At 36.1% G+C, this 26,577-nt stretch overlaps 2 protein-coding genes across 7 annotated transcripts; one reads left to right on the top strand and one right to left on the bottom strand.

Moving 5' to 3' along the window:
* The first annotated feature begins 472 nt into the window (after positions 1 to 472).
* LOC104598860 (exonuclease DPD1, chloroplastic/mitochondrial-like) lies at positions 473 to 10,321 on the top strand. 6 transcript variants are annotated; one of them, XM_088899678.1, is made up of 6 exons: positions 473 to 688; positions 5,725 to 5,798; positions 6,584 to 6,658; positions 6,842 to 7,513; positions 9,476 to 9,681; positions 9,781 to 10,321. In XM_088899678.1, the coding sequence occupies exons 3-6, from the start codon at positions 6,630 to 6,632 to the stop codon at positions 9,990 to 9,992; spliced, it is 1,119 nt and encodes a 372-aa protein (XP_088755804.1). In that variant the 5' UTR covers positions 473 to 688; positions 5,725 to 5,798; positions 6,584 to 6,629; the 3' UTR covers positions 9,993 to 10,321. The 6 variants fall into 6 exon arrangements, with proteins under 6 accessions (XP_088755804.1, XP_010259417.1, XP_010259419.1 ...); XM_010261115.3 differs by lacking the exon at positions 5,725 to 5,798; XM_010261117.3 differs by lacking the exon at positions 5,725 to 5,798 and having other exon boundaries at positions 6,584 to 6,748.
* A 3,066-nt stretch (positions 10,322 to 13,387) lies between these two features.
* Positions 13,388 to 22,702, bottom strand: LOC104598862 (tlg2p-like protein a). The gene is made up of 8 exons (XM_010261120.3): positions 22,021 to 22,702; positions 15,774 to 16,047; positions 15,363 to 15,452; positions 15,029 to 15,109; positions 14,791 to 14,868; positions 14,632 to 14,697; positions 14,038 to 14,118; positions 13,388 to 13,950 (listed from the first exon to the last, which is right to left on the bottom strand). The coding sequence occupies exons 1-8, from the start codon at positions 22,218 to 22,220 to the stop codon at positions 13,843 to 13,845; spliced, it is 978 nt and encodes a 325-aa protein (XP_010259422.1). The 5' UTR covers positions 22,221 to 22,702; the 3' UTR covers positions 13,388 to 13,842.
* Positions 22,703 to 26,577: the final 3,875 nt, after the last annotated feature.

The raw sequence follows: 26,577 nt of genomic DNA, 5'->3' as shown, positions 1-26,577 counted from the left end.
TAAAGAATGGAAATGATTAAGATTGGGCAAAATTACTTATATCATGTTGTAGGTTACCTCAATTTTTGTGCTATGATTATTTATTCTTGCCCATAATGAGCAAGAAATAAAAAACGAGGTGAACCAAACATATATGGCCCAAGTCTGAGCGGGAAAAATGTGAAATAGTGGTATGTTTTGAAATTTTGAAGAATAAATAAGGGCAAAATAATCTTTTTGTCAGTTTAACAAGACTTACGGCTATGTTTGGTTTGAAGAGGTAGGTAGAAAGGTTTCCCTACCTTTCCCTTCCTTTCGCTACCGTTTTCCTTCAAACCCAACTTATCCTAACGGAAACCCAAAACTTCAGGGGTAATTTTTAAGTAGGGTGTGAGTGTGAAACCTTAGGGTAGTTCGAGTAATTGTCAGAACCCCAGGGGTGAGTTTTGACTTTTGAGTTTTGACACGAGTTGGGTGCTCTTGGGTTGGAGCGGATGGAAGATCCGTGGTCTGGGGGCTCATTAATTTCTGAGCGCTCTATCTGTCTCCCATTTTTTCTCGCCATTACCTCCGATTCTCCGAAACCCGCTGAACAACGACTCCTGTCTCTCTCACTCGGCTCACTCCCTCCATCCCCTTTATCAATGTACTGTAATAACAAATGAACTTTTCTCCACGAATGCTGTGTCTCATCCCGACGAACGACCAGGTATGGTCTCCATCTCCACTTTCTTTAAGGTTATTGGGTTCTACATTTTTCTTTTTCTGAATATTGAGCGTGCATCTCTGTTATATTCCGATTCACCAAAGTTAAGAAGCCCATTTTCTGTTATTTGTTAGTTTGTTATTCATTCTCTCGCTTCAAAGTTCAGTTTCATTATGTCATGTTTGTGCTCTCTTTACTTCGGTTGTATGAACATGAATTTCCATTGATGTCCTTGCTTTTGTCCTTGTATTGAGTTCAGACTTCGAACTTTTCTGAGGTTGGTATCGTTTGTTTCTTAATTTATTTCTGTAGGTTCATGTTTGTGTAGTGTGTGTGCAGGGGGTTATTCGGAATGGCTTTTGTTGCTTATCTGGTTAATTTTCCTTATAGGACTCATAGTTTTAGTTGTAGAAACCTAATAGCTCATATTTATTCTGCTGCTAGTTGAAACAAATGTCCATTCATTGGTTTCTTCTCTTTATTTCGCTCTTTGGTCAGGTTGGATATTAACTCTGGGTTTTGCCTGTTTTAGGCCTACTCCTTTTTTTGATCAGGAGGTTCTCATCATTCCATTGACTGGTTTTCTGCTTGTGGAAATAATTTGTTATAGTTATCTAGTTGTTTAAACCGAAGTGCTTATAATCAGTCCATTGACTTCTACCAACCTCACACATGTTATCATAGAATTACTTGCTTTCAATCTTCAATTTTCTCTTTATACATTGCCTCTGTAGCTGTCTACATTCAAGACAAAGTTTTGCTTCATTGCATCATTGGCATGCCATGAGTTATTCATATTTGATACTTTTAATCCAAAGACCATCTGCACTCTAGATCTGATACAACAGTTGGTTGAGATAGTTAATTTATTATTTACTTTGTTTTTTCAGAAATTAGGCTATTCTGGAACTTCACCCTAATAATTTTAAAATTCAGTCCAAAGATGGTACTTAATGGAATTTCTGTTTAAGCTAGCATGCTTCTGTGGTAGGTTTGACTCTTCTATGCAAATCATTTAGAGATAACACTATTTAGAGAACCATATTTTTATGAGTAGTAAACCCATTGCCCAAATACCTCCATTCCAAGTTTGTGGCGGAATAAATAAGGTGATGTCTAGAAAAGTGATGGTATATCAGAGACCATATCTCTCACATGATTACTGCTCTCTCTACAATTGGTGAGATAAGAATTCCAGAAGTTTTGGTTGACACGTTCTCTTTTTGATAAGTTCAAGATGCCTAATTGTGGATCATGCAACATGATATATGCAAAGCAGATTTTATAAGGTTCAGGGTGCTCCAGAACCAAGGTCCATGAAACCAGAAGGAAACTAGCAAATGGATGAGTGCATATCCGTTTGGAGTAATATGGACATAGCTTACTTGGGAATAGAGTGATAATGCATTAACCATGAAATGTCTCCCCAAGATCTTGAAAGGTGGTTCAGCTGTTTTTGAGTGCTAATTGGATAACCAAAGAAGCATTCCCCTCTTGCCAGCAGATATCTGTAATTCCATGCAAGAAAGTGCTTCAGTAAGTAGATACATAAAAGTAATATGTATCCATTAGCAAAGTTAGGTTTACTAAAGAGTCATAGGTTAAAAAATCATAGAAGTTATTTTCACGTCATCTTATTCCTGAAATACAATATCAAAGGCCTGAGTTCATTTTATTAATAATATATAATATTCTGATTGTTTTTTGTTTAACTTATCAATGGTATTCAATATCCAAATCTGATCCAAGTTGAATTTGAAACGTCAAATAAATTTGATTTGAATTTCAATATTAACAGATCATGTTTGGATCTAGGTATATCCAATTTAATCCAGTCTGTCTGCAATCTTACATGATTTCTTCTATAAGGCTATTTTTTTGATAAATAAATAGAACCTTTTATTAATTTGGAATTTCTTCTATAAGGCTATTAGAGATCTGAAGACAAAGAAAAGCATTCAAGGGTCCACCATATTGACCAGAAGTGGCCTGAATATGTACCTGTAATCCAAGTTGAATTTGATCGATGTATAGGAAGGGGGTGTCCAAGAGAATTAATGAGGTGGTTTTGGGGGACAAAGGGAAAGGTTAGATGGAGAAATGGTGGTCTCAGTAAAATGATATTTGAACTCATCTCTGTAGTGGCAACATATGAATATGAAATAACAAAGGACATTAGTTGGAATGCACTAGAGCAGGGGAATCTCAAATTCAATTTTGATGGGTGCACCCTAGGGAATCCGGGAGCTTCAGGGATTGGGGTTGTGTAATCCGGGACCACAATGGAAGAGTTCTACTTAGCTTTTTTGGCCCCATTAGTGTTGGAAATTCTCTAAGGGCTGAGTCACATGCCTTGATTCAGGGGTTAAATTTGATGAGCATGAAATAGTGGCAGAATGGACCGTCCAGTGCTGAGTTGTAATCTGTATATATATTTTTTTCTTTTTTGATGTAATGAGAGCTATATGAGCTTGGACGCTGGTATTGTATTATCTTTGAACCACTTTGTGCAAGCTTTGTTTTCTTACAGTAAGGCAGTTCCAAGGAGAGGTCATCAACCTTTTTGTTTAACTATTAAAGGAATATCTTAATCTGACAGAAAATGTCGGATGTACTTCTTCCTTGATCAACTGACTGGGATAAAAAGCCATCACCCAATACTGGTCACAGCTTCTAGGGTCTTGGGAGTGGTGTCCCAGATATGGACCTAACTCTGGCAGTTTTTGGCATGAAGTGGCCACTCTCAGACTTTAGTTCATGTTCTCACACTTATCAGCTGAAGATTTGACCATCATACTAAGGAACAGCCCTTACGAACTTTCTTAGATGTTGACACAAATTTACTCATCCAACACTTGAATTTGAAACTGAATAGGCAGCTTTCGCTAACAAGATCCAATGACCCAGGCTGACAAACCTGAGATTATGGACTCTAATCCAACACATGTTCTTTGGATGCATTGTTCTATATATTGCATGTATGAGTGACTAATCACACTATCGACTCGTTAGTATTTTAATGTGAAGAGTACATGGGCCCAATGCATGCAAAATCCATTTTAATATTTGAACCCAATTTAGGAATATTTCACATTTTCTCATAACTGATGTGTATGTATTATCATTATAAGTGAAATGCATACGGATGCCACCCCTATAAACAAAACTTTACATGGTTAATGAGCTAGAACCATCAACCATATTCATGGGTTACAATATTTTCATCCAATATGTTCAACATTGAAGAAAAGCTCCTCCCAATGATTCATAAATTGTTCAAAAGCAAAACAATGAAACTTTTCAAAATGAGACTTCATTTGATCAACTTTCTCTTTATTCTCCCAGTTAAAGCATCTATGCATGGGCAAGTTTTGGTGTATCACCCACATTCTTTTAAATAGCTTAATGAAGTGATACCTAACTCCTAGAATTCCTTACAATTAGCTGTGTTTGGTTGCAGTGCAAATTTATTTGCACTAGTACAAATGCATGGGAGTGCAAATGTAAAAAATGCAATTTCTTGTTTAATTTTGTTTTGGATTTTACTTCATGCTTCTTCATGTCTTAATTTACTTCATTTGTACTGCAATCAAACAAAATAAGCTAAAATTTGAAACAAAAATAGGTCAGAGTTTACACTCAAATCATTTGCACTGCCATGGTTTTGCATCAGTGCAAATTTATTTGCATTGCAACCAAATACAGCCTAGCAACAGATGCGGTGCCAATTCTGCTTCCGACCAACAAAATCAATACATATTTTCCAACATTCAACTGCTTAATATCAAGTTATTAGTTGTGAGGATCTTGTCAAGCAACGTTGTCCATATAAAGAATGCTACCTTAGCCAAGGCTTGAGCATTCAGGATGACTCTCCAGGGAAAAAAGATTTTGACTTGGCCCTAGAAGGGTATCAAAGAGAGCTTACTGAAAAGACATCATCCTTTTCAAGCTTCCATGTTCTTACATCTCCCTTTTCAAATGTACACTTGAGCTGTTTAACCTTTCAAACAAATGTCAGTTATTCTGCCTCCCAGTCATTAGCTTTGACATATCACAAAACCTAATTAGCCACCACTTGATGACAGTCTTTAACTGTGACATACCTGATTGCTGCAAAATGTGAAACAAGTCTGAGTAGTCAAAAGAGAGTGGACCATCTCCAAACTGTGGTACACATTTTCTGGGGAATAGAGACTTGGCAAATCCTATATACATTACAACTCATTAGTTCACATCACTCACAGTTTGTTTTCCTAGTGATCACATGTCTTCTTCAGTACAGTGATGCAATATTCACTGAGAAATACCAAGTGGTAGTCCCATTCCAGCACTCCTGTTTGTGGTCCTGTACCATACCTAGCAGATTTTCAGATCTGGACAAACTAGGTTTATCTTGGATTCCTATGATCAGATTGTGTGGATTAGATTTTAGGGATAAAGCAAATTTGATGTAAGACAGCCTAGAAGTAAAAAAAAAAAAATTCTTTATGAATGTTATGGAAAGCACTAAAACTCAAAGTAATCATAAAAAGAACAGTAGAGTGATTGTACCCATGCTTTGCTGCAATTAACTGCTTCCACAATGCATTTGCTTTTTTACCAAAACCCCACAAAAATTCTCCAAGCAATGCTTGGTCGTGAATATCTGAATAGGATGAACCGGCCCCCGTGGATATCTTTGCTTCGGAACAAAACAATTAGAATAATGCTTGGTCAACTGGAATGTGTATTATCCATATAGGAGATCTTCCAATTGAGAAGATCCATCGACCTGAGACGAAGAGAAAGGTCTATCTATTTTATTTAGTTATTCAGTTAAACCAATGATTCGTTATTGGAGCAGATAGCAACAACCATTTCATCGGACATGCATATTTTTTATTTTCCAATGGATTTACATGTTTCATTAATGGAAATTTTTGGATGTAGTGAGTAATAGGCTCTGGTTGTTCACCGTTCAAGAATTCTTGTTTAGGCAGTTCATACCATCCATACATAGTGTTTTGATCTAAGATTTCAATTCTTCCATGTTTCAGCAGTAGCATATTGTTCCATGGAGCTAAGGTCCAAAATATGGAAGAAACAAGTGTTTCCACGACTCTACCACCCGGTCAATTCTGTTCCACTTAATCCCTCTTTCATGGCCACATATCTTTCCGGCTAAGGAATGGGAAATCTTTCTCCTGTTACATGAATCAAATGTTTCATTTCATCCGGGAAAAGCCATCTCTTTCTCAACAATGTCTTTGTCATTTGATCCAATAGCGTTCCGTTAGATAGGAAGAGATTTGATAAATACTGATAACTCTCGAATAGAGTATTGGAACGGAAAGATCCATTAGATAATGAACTATTGGTTCTAACTCAAAGTAATCATAAAAAGAACAGTAGAGTGATTGTACCCATGCTTTGCTGCAATTAACTGCTTCCACAATGCATCTGCTTTTTTACCAAAACCCCACAAAAATTCTCCAAGCAATGCTTTGTTCATCAGTCCTACTGGTTTAATTTCAGTTCTGGCATGTTATTGTAGCTTAATTGGTCCAGTAAAATGAATCCCCAGGTGTTCATATCCATCTGTAAGAGAAGTGCTATTCTGAAGGTTCACATGATTTTTTAGTACTGGTTGTGAGTTCTCAAGTCATGATTACGCTAACCTGGGGATTCATTTTACTTGAGACACAATTTTGAGCTGTTTCTGTGGAAGCTCAGGTTTCTCCTATGAATTCATTATGAAGCCTCTAATCTCCATAATTGCATATCTACAGTGGAGCTAAGCTAAAACTGTTCTCTTTCCTAGATGTATACATAACGTATATTTCATTGTTGTGTATTTTAACCAGACTGGTTTGTATCTGCTTCTTCAGATTTTGACCAACTGCTTGTGTGATCCAGGACATGTTGCTGGTTGCAATTTTACTGTCTTAACATTCAAGTCAAGATGAAGGCAGGCCCACTGTGGAAGCTCAGGTTTCTCCTATGAATTCATTATGAAGCCTCTAATCTCCATAATTGCATATCTACAGTGGAGCTAAGCTAAAACTGTTCTCTTTCCTAGATGTATACATAACGTATATTTCATTGTTGTTTATTTTAACCAGACTGGTTTGTATCTGCTTCTTCAGATTTTGACCAACTGCTTGTGTGATCCAGGACATGTTGCTGGTTGCAATTTTACTGTCTTAACATTCAAGTCAAGATGAAGGCAGGCCCATTGTGTTTTTCAGTTTTACAACACGAGAGGCGCAGAGTCTCATCTTTATTGAAAAGAAGCCCTTTCCTAAAACCAAGGACACAGGCAGGTTTTTGGTCAGAGAACTTCAACACCTTGAGAGGGAGAGTTGGAAACATTTGTAGCTTTTATCTGAATGGATCCGGTACCCATGGTCCTTCTGTAAGGGGATACTATAGTGGAAAATGGAAGCAACATTATATGACAATGAAAATAGGAGGAAATGAGAGCACCCAGAGCATTAAACTGTATAGCTTCAAGCATGAAGTCTTTGACAGAAAAGTTACAGTAGGCACCAAGTTTACCATAAATAAGTCAGAGAATGGAGAGTCTGAAAGAGTTGAATACTGTGATATTCAACAGAAGATTGCTGATAGTAGGGTATTAGATCAACATGTAACATTTTTCGTTTTTGATATTGAAACCACTGGATTGAGCAGAAAGAATGAGCGAATCATTGAAATTGCTATTCAGGATCTCCTAGGGGGCAAGAACAGTACTTTCCAGACCCTAGTCAACCCTGAACGTGTTGTCCTCAATTCACATGTTCATGGCATCACAACCAGTATGGTTAACAGACCTGATGTTCCAAGGTACGATATTTCAAAATGTTGAATTTTCATGCCTCTTTCTAACTGATTAAATGCCCACACCATCAAGTTTTTCTTTTTCTTTTTTTTTTCATTTTGTAAGATAGATTCCTATCTCCTTACGTGCCTAGGTTTTCATCGGATCTTTTTTCTGCAACTTATATTCTTTGTTAGTTTTTTTTTTGAGCAATTAATTTTTGTTAAAATATTTGGGCTGACAACTTGAGAATTACAACTCTGTTTCTTATTGGAAAGAAGAAATCTTAAAGGGAAGAGAAAATACTTCTTTAGACAATTAAGGTATAATATATATCTTTTGCTGGGACCCATTGAAGGGTCCAACGACATTCTGTGTATGTCATGTATATGGGTAACCTTCAGTTTTGATCAGTCAATAAGATCAGGGAATGGAGTTACAGGCTGAATATTGCTAAGACTTAATGGATAATTTGGACATGGTTAGTAGACAACAAGCTCATACTCAGGTCAAAGATGCAGTTATTAAACTTCATATTTGTTACAGAGTGGAGTTCTGGAACTCCTTACGGTTAAAATTTCTATTAGCCTATAAAATGACATGGTGAATTCAATTTGTTTTCTTGCTTGGATTGTATCATCTTGTACATATGTCTGGAGATATGTCATTACTATTATTCAGACTATGATTTATCTTAGAAAATCTTAATCAATACTGGAATTTTGAATCCATCCATACCCAAATTGAAATGATGTTTATATTTTATACAATTTTAACATAAACCATATAAACATATGCAAGTATTAGAACTCCATCTGCACACTAAAATGTACAAGAAATATTTTGATAGTTGTTATTTAAGAATGTTAAAAAGGCCTGATGAAATGGAAATGTTCATTGGAATGATTTTATTTTCTTTTCTTTGAATTATGGCTCTGGCTTCTCAATTGGGTATGGACCATGGACTTCTTAGGAATTTCTTTAAGCTCATTTGAATGCACAAGCTAGAATGACTTTTACAATAATAGCTAAGCCTCTTAGCAATTTGGTTGAATCTTGGAATAATTCATGGAGGTAATATAAGATGAAATCCTTTCTATTACAGACTTTGCAAAGACTTGCTTGTACCAAGCCAAAAAAGGAAAGACCCAATATTTCATAGGTCAAATAATTATCAGTTTAGTGAGTATATGAAAAGATCTGCTTTAGGCCTCAATGAAAAATATTTGACATTTTATTATGTTAAATTATTTGCAGAACTCCAACATAAATGGATCTAAATGACATTCAGGTCCATTGAACTTTGATACTCTTGGGAATAATTGAATGTGGAAAATAATTATTATAAATGGAGTAAATGTAGCATGTTGTTGTACTCAGCAATGCAGATCCAGTTAGCATAAAATTGTCTCCTTTCTTTTGTTCTAGCTCATAATTTGAACAAGTCACACATACACCTAGTACATGTTCCTCAGCACTGAGAACATCCCTGAAGGGCGGGGGATTTCATGACATTTCTGATTGGCTGTCTGGTGTTTATAACAAGTTGTTTAATAGTTGCATGCTGTTTCGTATACACAACAAGCTGATTTAGATCGATCCTAATTCCTAACCAGGAAATTATGAATTACTTTCATATAATATTTTTACCTCAGTAAGAAGGCAAACACATTTTATTAATTTGTTTTTCCTGTAAGTAATGTGACAATTAATGGGCTAGAGCTTGATTATAGTATAGTGGTTTAGACAGGTTTTGAATCCAGGTCTCCATGTTATGAACCTAGTCACTTTACCAACTCAGCATGCCTGAATTTTCTCCAAAGTCACTGCCAAAAGGGGGATTTTAATTCTTGTCTAAGCTTAATTTCACATCATAAGAACGCTTATTTATTTATGTATTTATCATGCTAGGCCTTTCCAATATTTTGATTTTGTGCATATTTGGATGATCCCTACTGCTTCAGTCTCACATTCAAGAACTTGTGTAGGATGGGGGACTTGATTCCAATCTTAAAGGAATATGTCAAAAGCCGCCAAAAACCTGGGGGCATCATTGTATGGGCTGCTCACAATGCACGCAGTTTTGATGTGCCCTTTCTGATCAAGGAGTTCAGCCGCTGCTCCATTGAGATTCCTCCAGATTGGGTGTTTTTAGACACACTTCCTCTTGCTCGGCTGTTGATGAAGCCAGATGGTTCTCTCTCTCTCTCTAGAAAACTAAAATAAATTGATTTGCAATTCAGCCTAAGGTTCGTTTGCAAATGCTCATTAAATTTGTTGATCTTGTCAACAGGATCAAAACTTGATTCAATATCTCAGCAATCACTTCGTGAGTACTATGGAATACCAATGGTGGGTTCAGCCCACAGAGCCATGTCGGATGTCCAAACGTTGTCGCGAATATTACAGAAGATGACTTTTGACCTGAAGATGCCAATCGTGAGCCTTGTCGAAAGATGTTTCAAGGCTTCTGACCTGATTAACACAAAGAAGAGCGTGACCTAGCCTTCTTTCTCGGATGTCGCTCCTGTACACAGGAGCAGAGCGGCAGCAGCACTAGCGCAAACCCCAACCCATATAGTTGCTTTTGTGATGTGTAACTATTGATTGTAATTTAGATTTTCTCATTTCTTTCAATAGGGACTTCCAAGCTATTCTGTGAATACGCTTGTTCATGCTCACGGGCTAGGCCGGGCTCGGCCCAACCCAACCATTTGGGCCTAGATTTTGAGCCCGAGTCCAGCCCTTGTATAAAGCTTGAAGCCCAACCAAAAAATTGGGCAGGAAGTTTTTTTTTTATATTTTTATTCAACGATAAAAATGATTTATTTATATTACATGGTCCCAAAACTCAAAAATATTGAAAATTTTCACTATGGCTTGAGGAAAGAGAAATGATTTATTATATAAAATATTATAGGGTCAGTCTTTTTGGGAAAGACTGCCTAGCTCAAAAAAATGTTGGGCCTGAGCTTTAGGCTTCGGGCCTAAAATCTTGTCCAAGCCTAACCAAAAACAGGCTGAGGTAGGCCCGTCAAGTTATCTATAGCCCATGAACATCAAATCTGTGATGTTATGTGCACATGGAAGTGGTCAGCAAATCTGTGCTCCCATTGATCATCGCAAGGTATCTTAAATATTGGAATGAAATCATACGAGCAAGGTTCAAAGTATTGACATAGGGAGTATCGGCCTGTATCGTAATTTTTTAGGTTTTATTTATTTTTTTGAAATCGGTCCAGAGGGGTTGGTTTAAGGCCTGGCTACCCTCTGAACCAGTGTCTGATCCGATACAACCCCTGGAGAGATGTTGGGAAGCCATTGACATGATACATATCGATACTTTGAACCTTGCATATGAGCGAACAATTTGGCAAAACACCCTTAAAGAAGACAGAGATGCCATCATGAACTAACTCCATGCCAGACGTGAACAATTACTTGGTAGGGGAACCGCCGTCCCATCCCCACGCCCCACCCTTTCGTTGGAGTTTGGATTCAAAAAATCAAATTCATGACTAAAAAAACATAAATTTTATAATTACTTTCGATAAAAGTCGAACTCAAGACCTTCCGCTTACTAAATGGGTGTTCTAACCAACTGAACTACGAAAGCCAAACAAAAAATAGGGAACAAGGAAAGATTATATCCATTAAAATTGTGAATACATAACAAATCCAACGTATTTCATCACCCCTTCGTCTATCTTTTTTCTTTTCCGATAATGCTTACTTTTCGTCTATTCAATATGGAATTGGTGCTATCAACTTTGCATTTTTGCAAGTAGAGTGGAAGTGTAATAGTACAAAAATTGGGCGGTAAAAAAGCTGGATCTGCCGGCTTCAAGAACCAACAACTCCACAAGACACTGCAGCTGCACATCGAGAATGAGAATTATGGGTGCAATTCAATTTGGCCTGAGTTAACACTTGACACTGCTTTGGATTCAGGTTTTGGGTTGGGCCATTCTTCCAATGTACAACTATAAGTTGTAGTGTTGTGGATAGTAGGGGTGAACAAATGGGTAAGTTCTATTCGGAATCAAACTCGAACCAGCCTTGAATCGATCCTATCTAATATCTTATAGAGTAGGATCTAGTTTCAAATTTTTGGAACTGACCCCCACCCAAGCCAGTTCTAGGGTCTAGGGGTTTACCCTACCTGAATTGACCTGATGAACCGACCATGGTGGGCCTTAGTAGAACCGACCTTGGTGGAACCTGCCTTGGAACTGAACTTGCCTTGAAATACCCAAAATACTTTTGGGGATGTGAAGATTTGAACCCAAGCACTCATGATTAGAAAGACCATGGTTTCACTTGACCATTGAATTACTTAAATTATTTGATCATTTGTTTTCATTTTAATATTTGAATGTATACGATAAGTAATGTTACAAAATTTAAATTTAAATTATAAGCTTTGAACCATATAATGATAATCTACATATTAAGTTATTCAATTTAATCAATAAAAATATAAGTTTTAAAATATATATTATACTTATTGACAATCAAGTTTTCAAAGAACATGCTTCTTTTTTTTTTTTGATGGTAGAGTAAAGGAAAAACAGGTTCCACAGATAGACCATAGATCGACCCCAAAACCACCAAAGTCAAAACTGACCTTCACAAGATAAGTTCAAGTTCCAAAAACTGGAATTAAAAGTCTGGAACCAAACTGAACAGACACATGCTCATCCCTAATGGATAGTGTGGATGGTAAATTTAGAGCTGTGCAATTAGACCAGTTCACACTTCAGCCTCGATTTTATACAGTATTGGGCTCAAATGTGCAAAGTGCAAAGAATAAACGGATCACGAGCACTGTATTAATGTCGTTCATCATATTCAGACCTCAAGCCACCAGGCCACCAGCAATGGGCCCTTGAATTTCTTATAAATATTTCGTTTTTTTTTTTTTCTTTATCTTCTGCGTTGGATTCCTAAGCCTCTGAAACATAAAATAATTGTCTGACTTGACGCATGACATACAGGAGACATTCGGAGTTTGAGTTCAAATCAGCCCCCCACAACCCACAGCACATCCTCGTGTATTGGAACATTTTTTGATGATGACATCATCATCATTTCTGATATAATCACTAGGAGATGTTATCAATACACAGCGGGATGTGCTGTGGGACGTTGAGGGGGGATAATTTGATCTACGTGCATTTTGTCACCAGCAAAGTTTTTAAAACTGAACCTATCAGGGTCCGGTTCCTGAGTCAAATAGTTTGATTGTTCGAACCAAATGAGCGGCATGTTCTGACAAAAAAAAATGACTAAAACCATTAGACAATTCAAATGGTTCAACCGCCTAAATCAGCAGTTTATATACCAAATCAATGATTTTTGACAAAATAACAGTTCTAAGGTAAAACGGAACAGATCCAATCCGGTTTTAAAAACCATGGTCGCCAGGGCTACAAAGCAAGAATTATCACCTATATACAAGCAGTTAATTATCAAAAATTTGACGTCATCAACATGCAATACAATTAAATATGGCTGCAAATAAGTTGGATCTGATCCATTTCGAATCTAAATTTCTAAAAGCCAAATTTAGATACCCTTGATCTGAAAAATCAAATCAAATCAGAAAGGTTGATCCATTTAATTAACAAATCGAATTTATATTATCTCTAATTTGATCCACCACGATTCAATCCGATCCGTTTATACATACATACATACTTCAAATCGCAATTTTTAAGATCCGGTGGGTTCACATCGAATTGGGATCTCCCTAAAATTTTGTCAAAATCAACCCCTCACACCAAGCTCGATTCGATCCATTTGCAGCCCTGCGATCAAACAGATTTTAGAAAAACGGAACCTTATCAGGTGCAACTTGCAAGGTAGAGCTGTTCTGTTCAAATGGTCGATGCACAGGATTTCAACGTGGAAGTGGAACGCACTCATTTTATTGCGTGAAAAGAATTGGCATGAAAGAATTGATACAAACGTAAAAGAATCTCTTGTTCCTCATATAGTGAGGTTAGGGCGACCTACAAAACCCCCTGGGAAATTAAAAATAAAAAATAAATTGGAAACCCTATCCCTGGCCTGGCTTTCACAATCTAGCCAAATGGGGAGGGGGAGGGAGAACAAAATACAAGCTGCGCACACGTTCCCAGAGACGCCATCCCCTTCACAATTCTCTCGAGGAAGTTAGTTTTACTTACACTCTTTTAATGTTGTAATATCAAATCGGGACATCTACCAAATCTTCCCCATTCTCATAGTGTCCCCTACGAGCTACTTGCAACATTTGTACCTTTGTATGTCTAAAGCTGCAGGGGACGTTAGCTGACAGGAGGGCTCAATTCAGGACTGCCATATTCACCGATCACAAGAATATCTCTTTGAGAATCAGGAGGACCAACATGATGAAGCACATTATAACAAGCACCGTCGCACACATCACCATCCCCCCTTTCCTCTGTGTTCTCTCTGCCTGCACATCCAGGGCTCAGAACATTGTAATACTGATCATAGCTGTAATATATGATAACTAGATGAACCAAGAAGGAATAAATAATACCTTCTGAAGTTGTTTATACCCCTCTTCAACTGTGGCTGCAACATTCTGAATGTTGTAATCTATCCGGTCAACAATCGTCCCCTGCTTGGAGAAATGAATTTCATTAGCCACACTCAATAGACTCCAAAAAAAAAAAAACTATTGTAGACCCAATGATAAGAGTAAGGGTGTCAATGGACCGGTTTTGGATTGGATCCCGTTCAGCCCAAAATCAATTTGGATGGATTGGACAGACCAACAAGACATTGGATTGGACCAATCCGGTCCAAAATATTTATTAGATTGAATTGAACCTGGTCCGTCTGTAACAAATTTATATTGGATTGGGTTGGATTAAGCCAATATCTGGTCCATTGATATAAGATAAGAATATATGTCAATGGACCAGGTTTGGGTTGAAACCAATCTAAATCAAAATGAATTTGAACAGATTGGACGGTCCAAACATTGAATTGGATCGGTCCAAATTGGTCCAAAACATTCATTGGATTGGAATGGACCTGGTCCATTTATAATGGACTCACATTGGACTGGATCGGATTGGACCAAACCCAGTCCAATTGACACCCCTAGATAAGAGACAGAGCATCTAACCTGGTCTATCACAAGGACTGAGAGATCTTTCATGATTTGAGCAAGCTCGTTCACTGATTCTACAACCTATGCATAAAATTTCAGTTGATTAGAAGAGGAGCACAACATTTCATGGACCAATAAGCAAAGGATAAAGGTAGTAAAGGTGTTTCCTTTTACCTGTGCAATCTCTCTCTCCCTTTCCACTGTGAATGCCTCATTTTTCTTTACCTTGGCCATTTGGTGCTCATTGAAACCCTGAACAGATAAAACATTCACTTCGATCTTAAAAAACTTTATTCTTTTCAGACAAACAGTCGTGATTCACAGTTTCACACTGCTACTTTGACAGCTAATGTTTTTTCACCAAGGAGATTACTGCTCAAATGAAGTATTGGATGGGAGAGTAACATAATACCATATCCATAAAGTCATCATCTTCCACTTTAGGTTTGAACTTATCATTCAAATTCATCTCCAAATCAACTCCATCTTGACCCTACAACAGAAAGGTAAGTGGTTATTATTAATTAATACTTGAGATAAATAAATGCAATAAAGCTATATTTGATAACAGGGGAAAGGACTGTCAGCTCAAACTTGTACAAATTCCAGCTTGAAAGTTCAACAAGTCTGTAATGATTAGCACCACTGACCTGGGTTCATGACCCATCTTGAACTCCAAGCCACCACTTTCTTGCCTTTCAAAAAGAAAATTACCTCTTAACATAGAATAAGAAATCCAACCTCACCTCTTTTTGCTGCCGAAGACGCTTTAAATAAGCTGACTGTTTCTTCCGTAGCTCCATTGAAAGGCTCTGAAGGTCAGTTGCAAGAGAACGCTGTAGGAAAAACATTAACATGCGATAAGCATTCATCAGGAAAATGATAAACTCTTACAAATATACACAACTTTGAAGTTTCAACCAAAGGATGGCATCTCTTCTTTAATGGGATATGATATTCTATTTATCCACAAGAAATCCCAAATAATAGTCAATTTAAAAAACCAAACAAAGTAAAAGAAGAAAGAAAACACAGTAATAAAAAAAAGGAAAGAATGAAACCTCTTGAAAGAATACATCCTTCTATGAACCACAGAAAAAATATAGTGATAGATCAAGAATTTGCCAAGAGAAAATACAACCACCATCCTGTATTACCTGTACGTTTTTTCTAACATTTGAATCCTTTGAAGGCCCACTTGCAGAAAGTTTCATCAATTTCTTCTCAGATCTCTTCAATAGATCCGTTATCTCTTGTGTAAGATCTTCAATCATGCGTTGATCTTCTTTTCCATCTCCAAAGGATGGCATTAAAGCCTTTGCATGAGCCTTGACCAACTCAGCCATTTTTGTTCTTGCACGTTGCATATTTTCTGTTATTTCTTCAGAAACATCCACCCAAGCTGGAGGTAGACCAACAGTAGCTGCACCCCTACAGTAGGTAAAGAAAGCATTTTTAGGGTTGTAAACTGATAAATATTGGCAAAAGCATTCATGAAAAGAGCTAAACATCCAAGACAATTATGAAATATGAATTAACAAATCCTTCATCCCTGTATGCTATGCATTTATAAATTTTTCCTGACACAGATAATAAGAATCTAACTCCAATTTTCACCAAATAAGGGCAAGAAGAGAGCATCTCTTTTTGTAAAAAAAATAAATAAATAAAAGGAACTAGAAAATTTAATTAAAAATAAAAAAAATTAAGAAAATATTACAATGAAAAGGTGTTGACCAAACACCCAAGCATCAAATACTAGCTTTTACAGAATCAGCCAGAAAGAAAAGATAAAGCATCCACCATTAATTAAAAATAATTTAGAGAAGATATTGAAAATTCCGACCAAAAAGAGGATCAGGCCATAAAACATATCTTTAAATACATCAATCAAGAAAATCTATATCTTATTTCTCCAATCTATTTACCTACCATTGGCTCCAATATGACACCCAGTCCACATGGTAGTTCCTCCACCTGTACCTCAACCCAATCCCCAATTTTCAAGTCCCAAATCCCATCTTTCTACCCCATGTCAAAGCTTTGATTGCTGAACTGAGAGTAACTTTTGACCTGTTCATTGCTGCATCAAGGATCCCAAAGACCAAGAACATTTCATCATAATATTGCCATTTGGAACAAAAACTGATATCAACAGCCTCCCCCCCCCTTCCTCATCTCATCAATTCCCCCAGCTTCCTAGTCTTCTCTCTATTTTGGATTTACTGCAGACCTATAGGTGTGGGCTCAACTAAGGAGGTGGTTCTCACTTTGCTCACAAGGGCTAGAATAGCTTAGTAGTCTCAGCTTTCATCATTGGCAATGGAAGGAGCACGGCATACGCATTTAGATGGTGCAACCGTGCAAGAAAACAAAATCAAGCAGGATCCATAGCATCTTGCTCATTACCTTAATGAAACAAGAGAAATATCGGCATCCATCATTCAAATTAGGTGGAACTAAAGAGATGAAATTCATCTGGGATATGAGCTTGGTAAAGTGGGTGCAGAAGCATCTTCTTTCTATGTATGAGTTGTAGCTGAGTTCCTCTTCTTGGGGGTGCTACTTGGGCAGGCATATGTTGACCATTTGTTAATATTTGAGTGAGCCTGGGCCTCTCTTTAAAATGGGTACCTGACTTGCACCCCCACCTCTTCTTGCATATAGACATCATTGTACATCAACTCATGCAGACACCTTTCTTTTCATATTAATTTGTATGTTACCTTTTCTCAAGAAATAATTAAATATACAAATAAAAAATATATATCAAAATACATAGGAGAATATTATGCCTAGAACCACTAGCTCATCCTCCATGTTATTGATCGATCTTGAAACACAAGAAAATGAGATATCTAAGAAGAACATTTTGAAGGCCAAATTTGCTTTAACCACACTGGCAGAAAGCACATGAATTATTTATTTATTCTTTATATATTTATCAAAAGTTATCTTTTTTACTGTTGTAAAAATTTCCTTTAGCATGGATGAAGCATTAACTTGTTCTCCTGTTAAACGATTAAAATTCTGGCTTAAAAATTTATTTAGATCCCAATGTTTTGAAAACCAGACTGGACATTGAATCACTAAGGCTGGCCATTCACATTTCAAATAGTTCAAACCATGATCTCAGTATAAAAAATATAAAAAACAAAAATAAATAGAAAATAATATGGAAAATACTAATTGATTTTGAAGTCTTTTATCATTCTTGTTTTTTAACTTTTAAGTATAAAGTTAGTTGGAAGGTGCCAACTAGATCATCTGGTAAAGCCTCCGGTGGGTTGTAAACTTGTAACAGGGACCTGGGATCAAATCTTGCCTTCATCCAGGTTATTTGGGTTTTTTTGGGGTTTGGGAACATGCTTACCCCCCATTGTGTAGCCTATTAAATTTGGAATAAGTATAAGATAGTATATAAAGCTAAAAAGCAATACTTAAAAGGTCAGCCAGTTATTAGAACCAGTGACTGGTACATACAATTCAAACGACTAACTACTCGTTGGAACAGCTTTAACCGAAGTCCAAAGTTTGCATAGCAAAAGTGATCAGTTCACTTTTTTGAACCAGAATAGACATGAGACTCCATCCATCGTTTTAATTTTTTTCCTTCACATTTTTTGACACAACAGAAGATTTTTTTTTTCCTTCACATATTTGAAATCCAAATGCTTCTTTTTTTCTTTTTTTTTGTTTTTTGTTCTTAACCGTTAACTGTCATATCCATCCAAATAAATCCAACCCCTAGCATATTTGGTAAACTTTTCCATCTTGGGTACTGTCTAAGAAATCCAGCTAGTACATACACTTCGTTTAGATTGTCTGACATCACATCACACACTTCTCAATTAGAATTTAGAACCAACAATACAAGGAGGATACTCCAAGTATTATTTCCAACGAGGTCACCAATCCTGGAAGGAACCATATTTTCAAGCAAAAACATAGAATTTTAGCCCTATCTCACACCAGTGTCACCCCACTGAAAGATTGAGACCATAAAAAGAACCATCTTGCTCAATACCACTCTCTCAAGAAATCATTATAGTGAGAATCTTTAACTTTTTCATAGGTAGGACCAAATCGTTGCAGGTCATCTCAATGCAGGACAGGAGTAGTTAAGCTGATCCGAAAATGCTACAAATCATAGTATGCAGAATTATATTTTAAGGTTCAGGAACCAATTCATTTTATGTAAGAAAACCTTAAGGAAACTCCCTTTTATTAATTAAAACTTGGTTAAGAAAGTCAAAGAAGACCAGAGAATAGTTACTAAAATTCTGATACAAATCTACTAATGTCAACCGCTGCTTAAATGGAAAGCTACTGCATATGCGAATTTAGAAAGAAAGCCAAAAAAACCAATTTCTAAAACTAGGGATGCAGCCTTTATATCTTTAAATAACTGAAAGAAAGCTACTGCATATGTGAATTTAAACTCCAGATTCTATCAGAGAGAAGAACTAGAACTCAGCTACTAGAACGTAGGGAATTTAATAGCAACTAAATACGAAAGATGTGAGAGCTTTGCTTCTCTACTTGGTCCAGAGTCAAAGTCTCACCCTTTCCTTTTTCTTGTTTCTTTTTTATTTTTGGAGATAAATAATCAAAAGTGAAATAATTTTTAAGTGATCATTTCTACATAGAATGGGATTTAAGTTAAACCTCATATACAAAAAATACATTGACTCAACTATGACTCATGTTTGCATTCCCCAAAATTCTTTCAAATAGAGTCCCAACCAACCCCTCCTCCCCTCCCCCACTCCCAACCACCTGAAAAAAAAAAAGAGTGAAGAGAAGAAAGTGCTCCACTTTACCAATCAAAGAAATCCATGAATGACTCTTGTTGACAAAAGTGGCAAGTTCCATAAAATAGAATCCATATTTATGTACCCTTTTACTGGCCATGTCATAACAACTGAAGCAACTCTTCTCAGGACTGCCTAATTCTGCCAATGGTTTAACAAAGTGAATTCGTGCCCTCAGTTGAGTATTCACAATATATGAGATAAATGGTTGATATGGAGAACACACATTTCTCATACGCTTCCCTCTAGGTATTAAATGACCAATCATTGATTACTTGTCAAGTATCAGGGTCCAATGTGAACTCCACTAGTGTAAGCTTGTCTTACACTACCCAACCTCAAAACTAGATACAGGATGGGTTGTATCAGGTTGACAACTGCACTAAAACTTTGCCAAACTCTCATGAACCTTGGTTTGATAAAATTTTCTTTTTTTTATCCTTTGTAAAACTTTTTTATATTAATAAAATTTTCATTTTTATGAGTCTACAAAAAAAATAATTCATAACAAGGGAGAGATTGAGGATGTCGTCCACAAAATTAGAGCAGGATAAGCAAAATAAAGGGGGTGTATCTGGAGTTTTATGTGATAAGTGAATACCACTTAGATTAAAAGGAAAATTCTATAAAACAATTGTAAACAAACTATGTTGTATGGAGCAAAGCATTGGGAAGTAAAGAAATATGTCCTAAAAAAATGATAGTGGTAAAAATGCATATGCCGAGATGGACGAGTGGAAAAACTAGAAAAGGATAGGATAAAAAATGAAGTCATTTGAAGAAGCCTAGGAATAGCTCCAGTAGGTGATAAGATGAGACAAAGTAGACTAAGATGGTTTGGTCACGTGCATAGAAGACCGCCAACAACAACCATAAAAATAAGTGGTTTGTTACAGATTGAAGGGGCTAGAAGGGCTAGGGGTAAACCAAAGATGACATGGGTAGAATTAGCAAGAAATGATTTAAGCACCAATAAATTAACAATGGATGTGGCATTAAACATAACAAAATGGTGAAATGGAATCATGTAGACAACCCCATATAGATGGGATAAGGCTTGGATCATGATGATGACCATTGTCCACACACACACACAAGAAAACACATGTCCATGGTAAATCTATCTCTCCCTTCAAGAATGGTATAGATATCCCCACTTTGGTCTTACTCTTTAGTTCACTTACTAAGTATAACTCAAAGGATAAAGAAGGAACTCAACTACAAAAGAGGATTCTCAGTCTAATCAATACAGTGACAAAAAAAATAAATTCAAAATGGAAAGTAGATGACATGTGTAATAAAGAGAAGACAAATAAAAGACTACAAGGGAGAATGAAAGAAGATACCCATTGAAGTATCTCAATCATCCCTATTTGATTCATATAATTGTTTGCTATTGTTTTCTAGTCTTAAACGTGCAATTAGACTTCTTCTAGCGTTTCCTTCAAGGTTTATTAACAAACTCCATGTTTTTAGAATTTTTTTTGACTTTTTAGATTTCCAAATATCTTAGCAAAGTTAGCGAATTATCCCCGAAATTTCCCATCTCTACATGGCAAAATGTCCATCAATATCGAAATTGTGAACCATGGATGGAATAGAATAGAATCATGAGGTTTTCAGTTCATATTGCATGATACAACCGTTTTTTGAAGAAAACATACAATCTAAAGCCAAATTGTTGAATCATATCATAAATCATGAAACACAAATCACACTACTTGACCTTACTTAATAGATCAAAATATTGTGGCTAAAAAATTTAACTTTCCTCTTTTATGTTGCTCGAAGAAGGGGCTTTTGTATCAAGACTCTAATATGATATTTTTGTTGGAAATAAACAATATATTGGCCTTTGAACCCTACTTTGATATGTTGAAAATAATTAGGTTTTTCACAACTAAAATGAAAGAAAAACTTCACCTTTTGATTGGTCTTCAATTTTGTATTGCCCAAGTTTCTTAAAGAAGGTGCTTTTTTTTTCGAGAAAAAGTTATCAGTTTTTCATTCTGCTTTGTGGTTTTCTTTTTCTTTTTCAATTTGAATTTGCATAACTACGTAGATACTTTCAAGATTTATTTTGATTTTGAACTTCTATTTTAAAATGACAATGACACCTAATGGATGATAACTTGACATAGTTTCCATTTAATTTTCCCATAAACATCTATCATTTCAAGTTTATAAAATGAAAAGTAAGAACTATTGCCTCCTGTAATGATGTAACGAAAATCAGTACAGTAAATTAATAGATAATTTGAAGTATTTTGACAGGGACTCCGATGCTTTCCATAAAACCAAAGGATCTGCCGATCCTACAGCAACCACTCCCTTACATTAAGTTATCAAATAAAGAAGCTTTACCTAAAAAAATGACATTCCAAGAGCTCAAACAATACCGCCATCATAACGAACATATAAACAGCAGTAGCCATACTAGGATGCAATAGCAGAAATCAAGGGAGAAGAACAAAGACAAAATGGCATTAAAATCGCGGAATTTTCAAAATAATGTCACAGAAACTAGAGGGAAATAATGCGAAATTAGGGTTCCTAAATCAATATAAGCAAGAGGCAGAGCAGGCCGTACCTAGAACTTCCCGGATCCTCAGTACTGAGTGGAACATAAGACCGATTAGAATGCAGAATAGAATTGTTGGGCAATTCGATCGCCATACCAACGGAGGAACCAGAAGAAGAATGAGAGGAAGAAGAGATCGTTGGAACACGAACATTCTTCAAAGCATCTCTATGCTTTCTGAACAGGGGAGTCCGATTTCTCGTCGCCATAGCGAATCCGATAATTTTAACGGATAGAAATCCAAACCACTCTCTTATAGATCTGAGAATGGGAACTGTGAATTCGGTTGTCTCATATTCAACGGAGTGAGAGAAGCAAAGAGTGGAAAAAGAAGAAAACAAAAGGCAGAGGACTTAAAATTTAAATAAGAAAGAACGTCGATAGATACAGGAAATTTAGGTTTGGGGGAAGGGTGATTGATTGATTGGTGAGGAACCAGGACGAGATCTGACGTTGGGAATTCCGGGAAACGCAAATGCTTCCTTGCATAAATACATACATTCTCGTGCAGGGTTACAGACAGCCACCTCTCCTTTGAACCTTCTTCCGACAGCTTAATCAACCTCTGGAGTCTGGACAACCTTCTCTCCTTCTTGTTGCCAGCCAACCAAGGATTAAAATGCGCCGATGGGGGGGGGGGTTAAAACGCTTAAACTACACACTGTCTAACTCAACGAAACGCTTAACATTAATAATACAGCATGCTTGTTGTCATATATTGCTTCTGACCAACGCTTCCCAATGCAAAAGGTTTTTTTTTCTTTCTTTTGGTAAGTGCCAGTTATTGAGACTTCAGAGAGCCCGGTCCAGCTGCGCTGGATGGTTGTTGTGTAGGAGCTATTTATCCATTAATAACGATACTGGATTCAGTCAGTGCATGTTCCATTCAACATTCTTTATAGCCTTGAATTCGGAATATCTTCCCTTGAAATAAAATACATAAGTACGGAGATGTTAAAGACTCTTTGAACCGTGTTCGAACGGATTTGCACTGACTGAAGCCTATCTTATAAATAATGCCCCACGTCATCCACAAAGTGACATAATTTGGGGTGATGCATCGGTTGCATTTGGGAGTTGCGATCTCCTACCAACGAAATACGTTCCTAGTAACCCCTATCAATCTCATGAAAATGAGATGTACGGTGATATATAATGTTAGTAGGGGTTGGCACGTGTTCTGTTGGTAGGAGATCCGGACTCTGTATTTGGGGCCTTGTATACACAACAGGAGTTAATGGTGTATTCACTTATGATTGATTATATAACCGTTTTTAAATAACTATGTTTGTAACAGATCTACGGTGTGGAGTGATTTGTGGAGCATGTAGATAATAACCGACGTGAGGAGAGTGGATTAACTCAACTTGATAGCTGCTGTGGTTTGGGCTGTGTGAGTGTGAAGTAGTCATACTTTTCCAATTCCCACTTGTAAATTCTAGCCCATAATAAATTTGAGGCCCGAAAACAATAAGATTTTAAAAGGTTGTGTGAGCCTATGTAATTTCAATAAGATTTGAGCCATAAACCCTGGGGTAAATCTTAAAGTATAAATATAATGTTTCAATTTTTATGTATATAAATGCAATGTATGTATGTAGGCAAACGATTTATTTCATTTTATATCTAATTTACACATTTTCTTTTTATTACATATATATTCTTTTTAATACAAGCCTTATGTTATTTTAATTCTATTTTTATAACTCTGTTTATATAAGTTAGATAATTAATATATAAATACATACTAAAATTATTTGTATTGTTTTATGCATTAAGGGTACAATTTATTTATTTTATGAAGTATTTATATTTATATTCATTTTTGTCTTAAAATTAATCATATGTTTATGGTAATAATTTATCTAAATAAAATTATCCACATATATAATTTTCATATTTCATAGTTTATTCATATAAATTTTAGATTGTATTGAAAAAAATCTAAAATATAAGATAGTAAACACAGCATGGTCATATATATACATACATACATGTAACTTTCTCTATGGCCACTTTTCGGGCCAAGTGGGAGATTGTTAGAAAAATTATCCATTGGGTAGGACTTGAATTGTGGCCCATCATGGTGGCCACGTTCCAGATTGAATTGGTCCAAATCCAATCACCCTAATTAGAGCTCATTTATGAGGGTATTGGACTTAAAACAATATCCTGATAAAATAACTCCATAATTTAAGGGATTTATGATATTCAAATTTGAATTTTAAATGTCCCATTTACAATTTTAGAAACCATGGGGTTGATTGATTGACAGAAATTATGGGAATTGAATTCCCTTTAATTAGGCAAGACCTTTGCTAGGAAGATTGCCTAAGAGAATGACTAGAGAGAGGATCCAAACTTCACTCTCATTCAGCTCTCCCATGAAAGAGAAAAAGAATGCTCCCTATCAACACTGAACTAGATAGTTAGCATACAAGAGAGATCGAATAGAGTTCTAAGGAGATATTACAGTTCTCGCAAGTCACTAACTGTAATCGGTGTGTAACTGCTGAATTGCTCGACTGTATCAATCCGAAGCAAGGAATTAAAGACTGACGGGGTTCGATTCAAGGAAGAAGAAAGAGGATTCGATCAAAACAACTATTACTATGGGAGATCCTTGCGCAGAGGTTATGGCAACTGGAGGTAAAATTTTATTTATATACTGTTCATTTATTTCGGTTGAACAGATTTTGGTCGACTTTTAGACCCCACGAGAGGAGAGAAAGGATTGCATTGGTTGAGAAAAGAATTCAAAACCATTATCAGTGTGGATCTTCTTAATATAATAATGAAATTGTGTTTGAACATAAGCGAAGAAGATTTGAATTAATGAACAAGTTTCAGATTTGAAATGCATGAAGAACACTCATGTACATCTAGTGAAGTCATCCACAATAGTTAAAAAAACAAAAAAAAAAACGAACACCCGTAAATGAGGAGGGTACAGTGTAGGGACCCTATATATCACACTAAATCAATTGAAAAGGCGAAGTGGTAGAGATGGAACTAGAGGGAAATGGTAACCGTGTTTGCTTGGCAAGTGGACAGATGCGACAGTTTTCATCCGTGGTGCAGGTGGGAATGAGGTATGTATATAAGGGTCTGTTTGGTTTGCAGGAATAAGGGTCTGGAATCGGAATCGGAATGGGCTATTTCAATTCCAACTGTTTGGTTGGGCGGAATCGGAATCCCATTCCCATTCCTGCTGGAATGACATTCTTCCATTTGAAGGAATGGTCATTTCTTGCCTCTCCCTTGAGAATAAAATCTCATTCATATTCCTGTTTGAACCAAATAAATTATGAGAATGGATCATTCTAATTCCGATTCTGAAGAATTTCGATTCCAATTCCAATTCCAACTACAAACCAAACAACCCTTAAATTTATTCATAGAAAATGTGCCGGGATGACCGAGCCGACGGTGCCATATTTCAAAAGAGGTTTGTAGAAGAGAAGGGACTGGTTATGCGGTATGTCAATATTGAAGTATTCCAATTGGCGAAAGGTCCTCTACAACACAATGATCATAATAAAAAGTGACGGAACAATCGTATCTGTTAGTTAGTTGACTGACAAATAAAAGATTGAATTTAAAAGGAAGTATAATTAAGCAAGACATCCGAAAGGGTGATGATCATTAAGGCGAGAAGAACCAGTATGTGTGATTTCGGCAGTGGTTTGAAAAACCAAAGGATCTGTTCAGTTTCCAGTTAATCTATAAAAAAACCTACGGTTAGTCAAACCAATCGGTATATATATTTATATGTATATTTTATATATATTTTTAATATATGTTACATATTTTCTATGTATTATATATAAATATATATTTATTATATATAAATATATACTTATATTGTATTTAAAATGATTTATTTATAAATATATTATATATATTATATATTTTTAAAATATTTATAATATATTATATATCATTTATTATTTATATATAATATTATACATATATTTATATAATATATATTATAAATATAAAAAACCGAAAAATTGAAGAACTGAATCAGTTAAAAAACCGAAACCGACGGACTAGTTAACTGGTGGTACTGATTCAGTTTCGAATTGGCGAAATGAAAAAATCAATACCATCAGTTCGGTTTACAAAAAAGGGCCATGGTTCAGTTAACCGAATTATGAACACCCCTAGTGGAAATAAAGGATAAGGCAAGATACAAAAGGATAGATTACTAGTTTTTTTTTCTGGTTTATAGTATTATACACAACAATGGGGAGCCCATACCCATTGCCCCCCCACCCCCCCTCCAAAAGTAGAATCTTGGTGCTAGTAGGATTTGATCCAAACTCTCTCTAAAACCCTATTGCTGGTTAGCTGATTGGCATTTTCAATGTATATGGTTTTGTTTTTTTTAAAATAAAAAATATCCACCACAACAACATCATCAAGAACAAATAGGAACAAACAAAGAAACAACCAGGGCACCCATTCAACAGGGCACATTATGGTAATTTTCTATAAAACTGAAGCCATGGTTCAATTATAATTATAACCAAACTTGCAATGACTCAGTAGTTGAGCCTCCAA

This window comes from Nelumbo nucifera, chromosome 3, assembly GCF_055504915.1.
Source record: "Nelumbo nucifera cultivar China Antique chromosome 3, China Antique-T2T, whole genome shotgun sequence".
NCBI lineage: Eukaryota > Viridiplantae > Streptophyta > Magnoliopsida > Proteales > Nelumbonaceae > Nelumbo > Nelumbo nucifera.
Note: the sequence above shows the minus strand (reverse complement) of the source record. Positions and strands in the feature narration are given on the sequence as shown.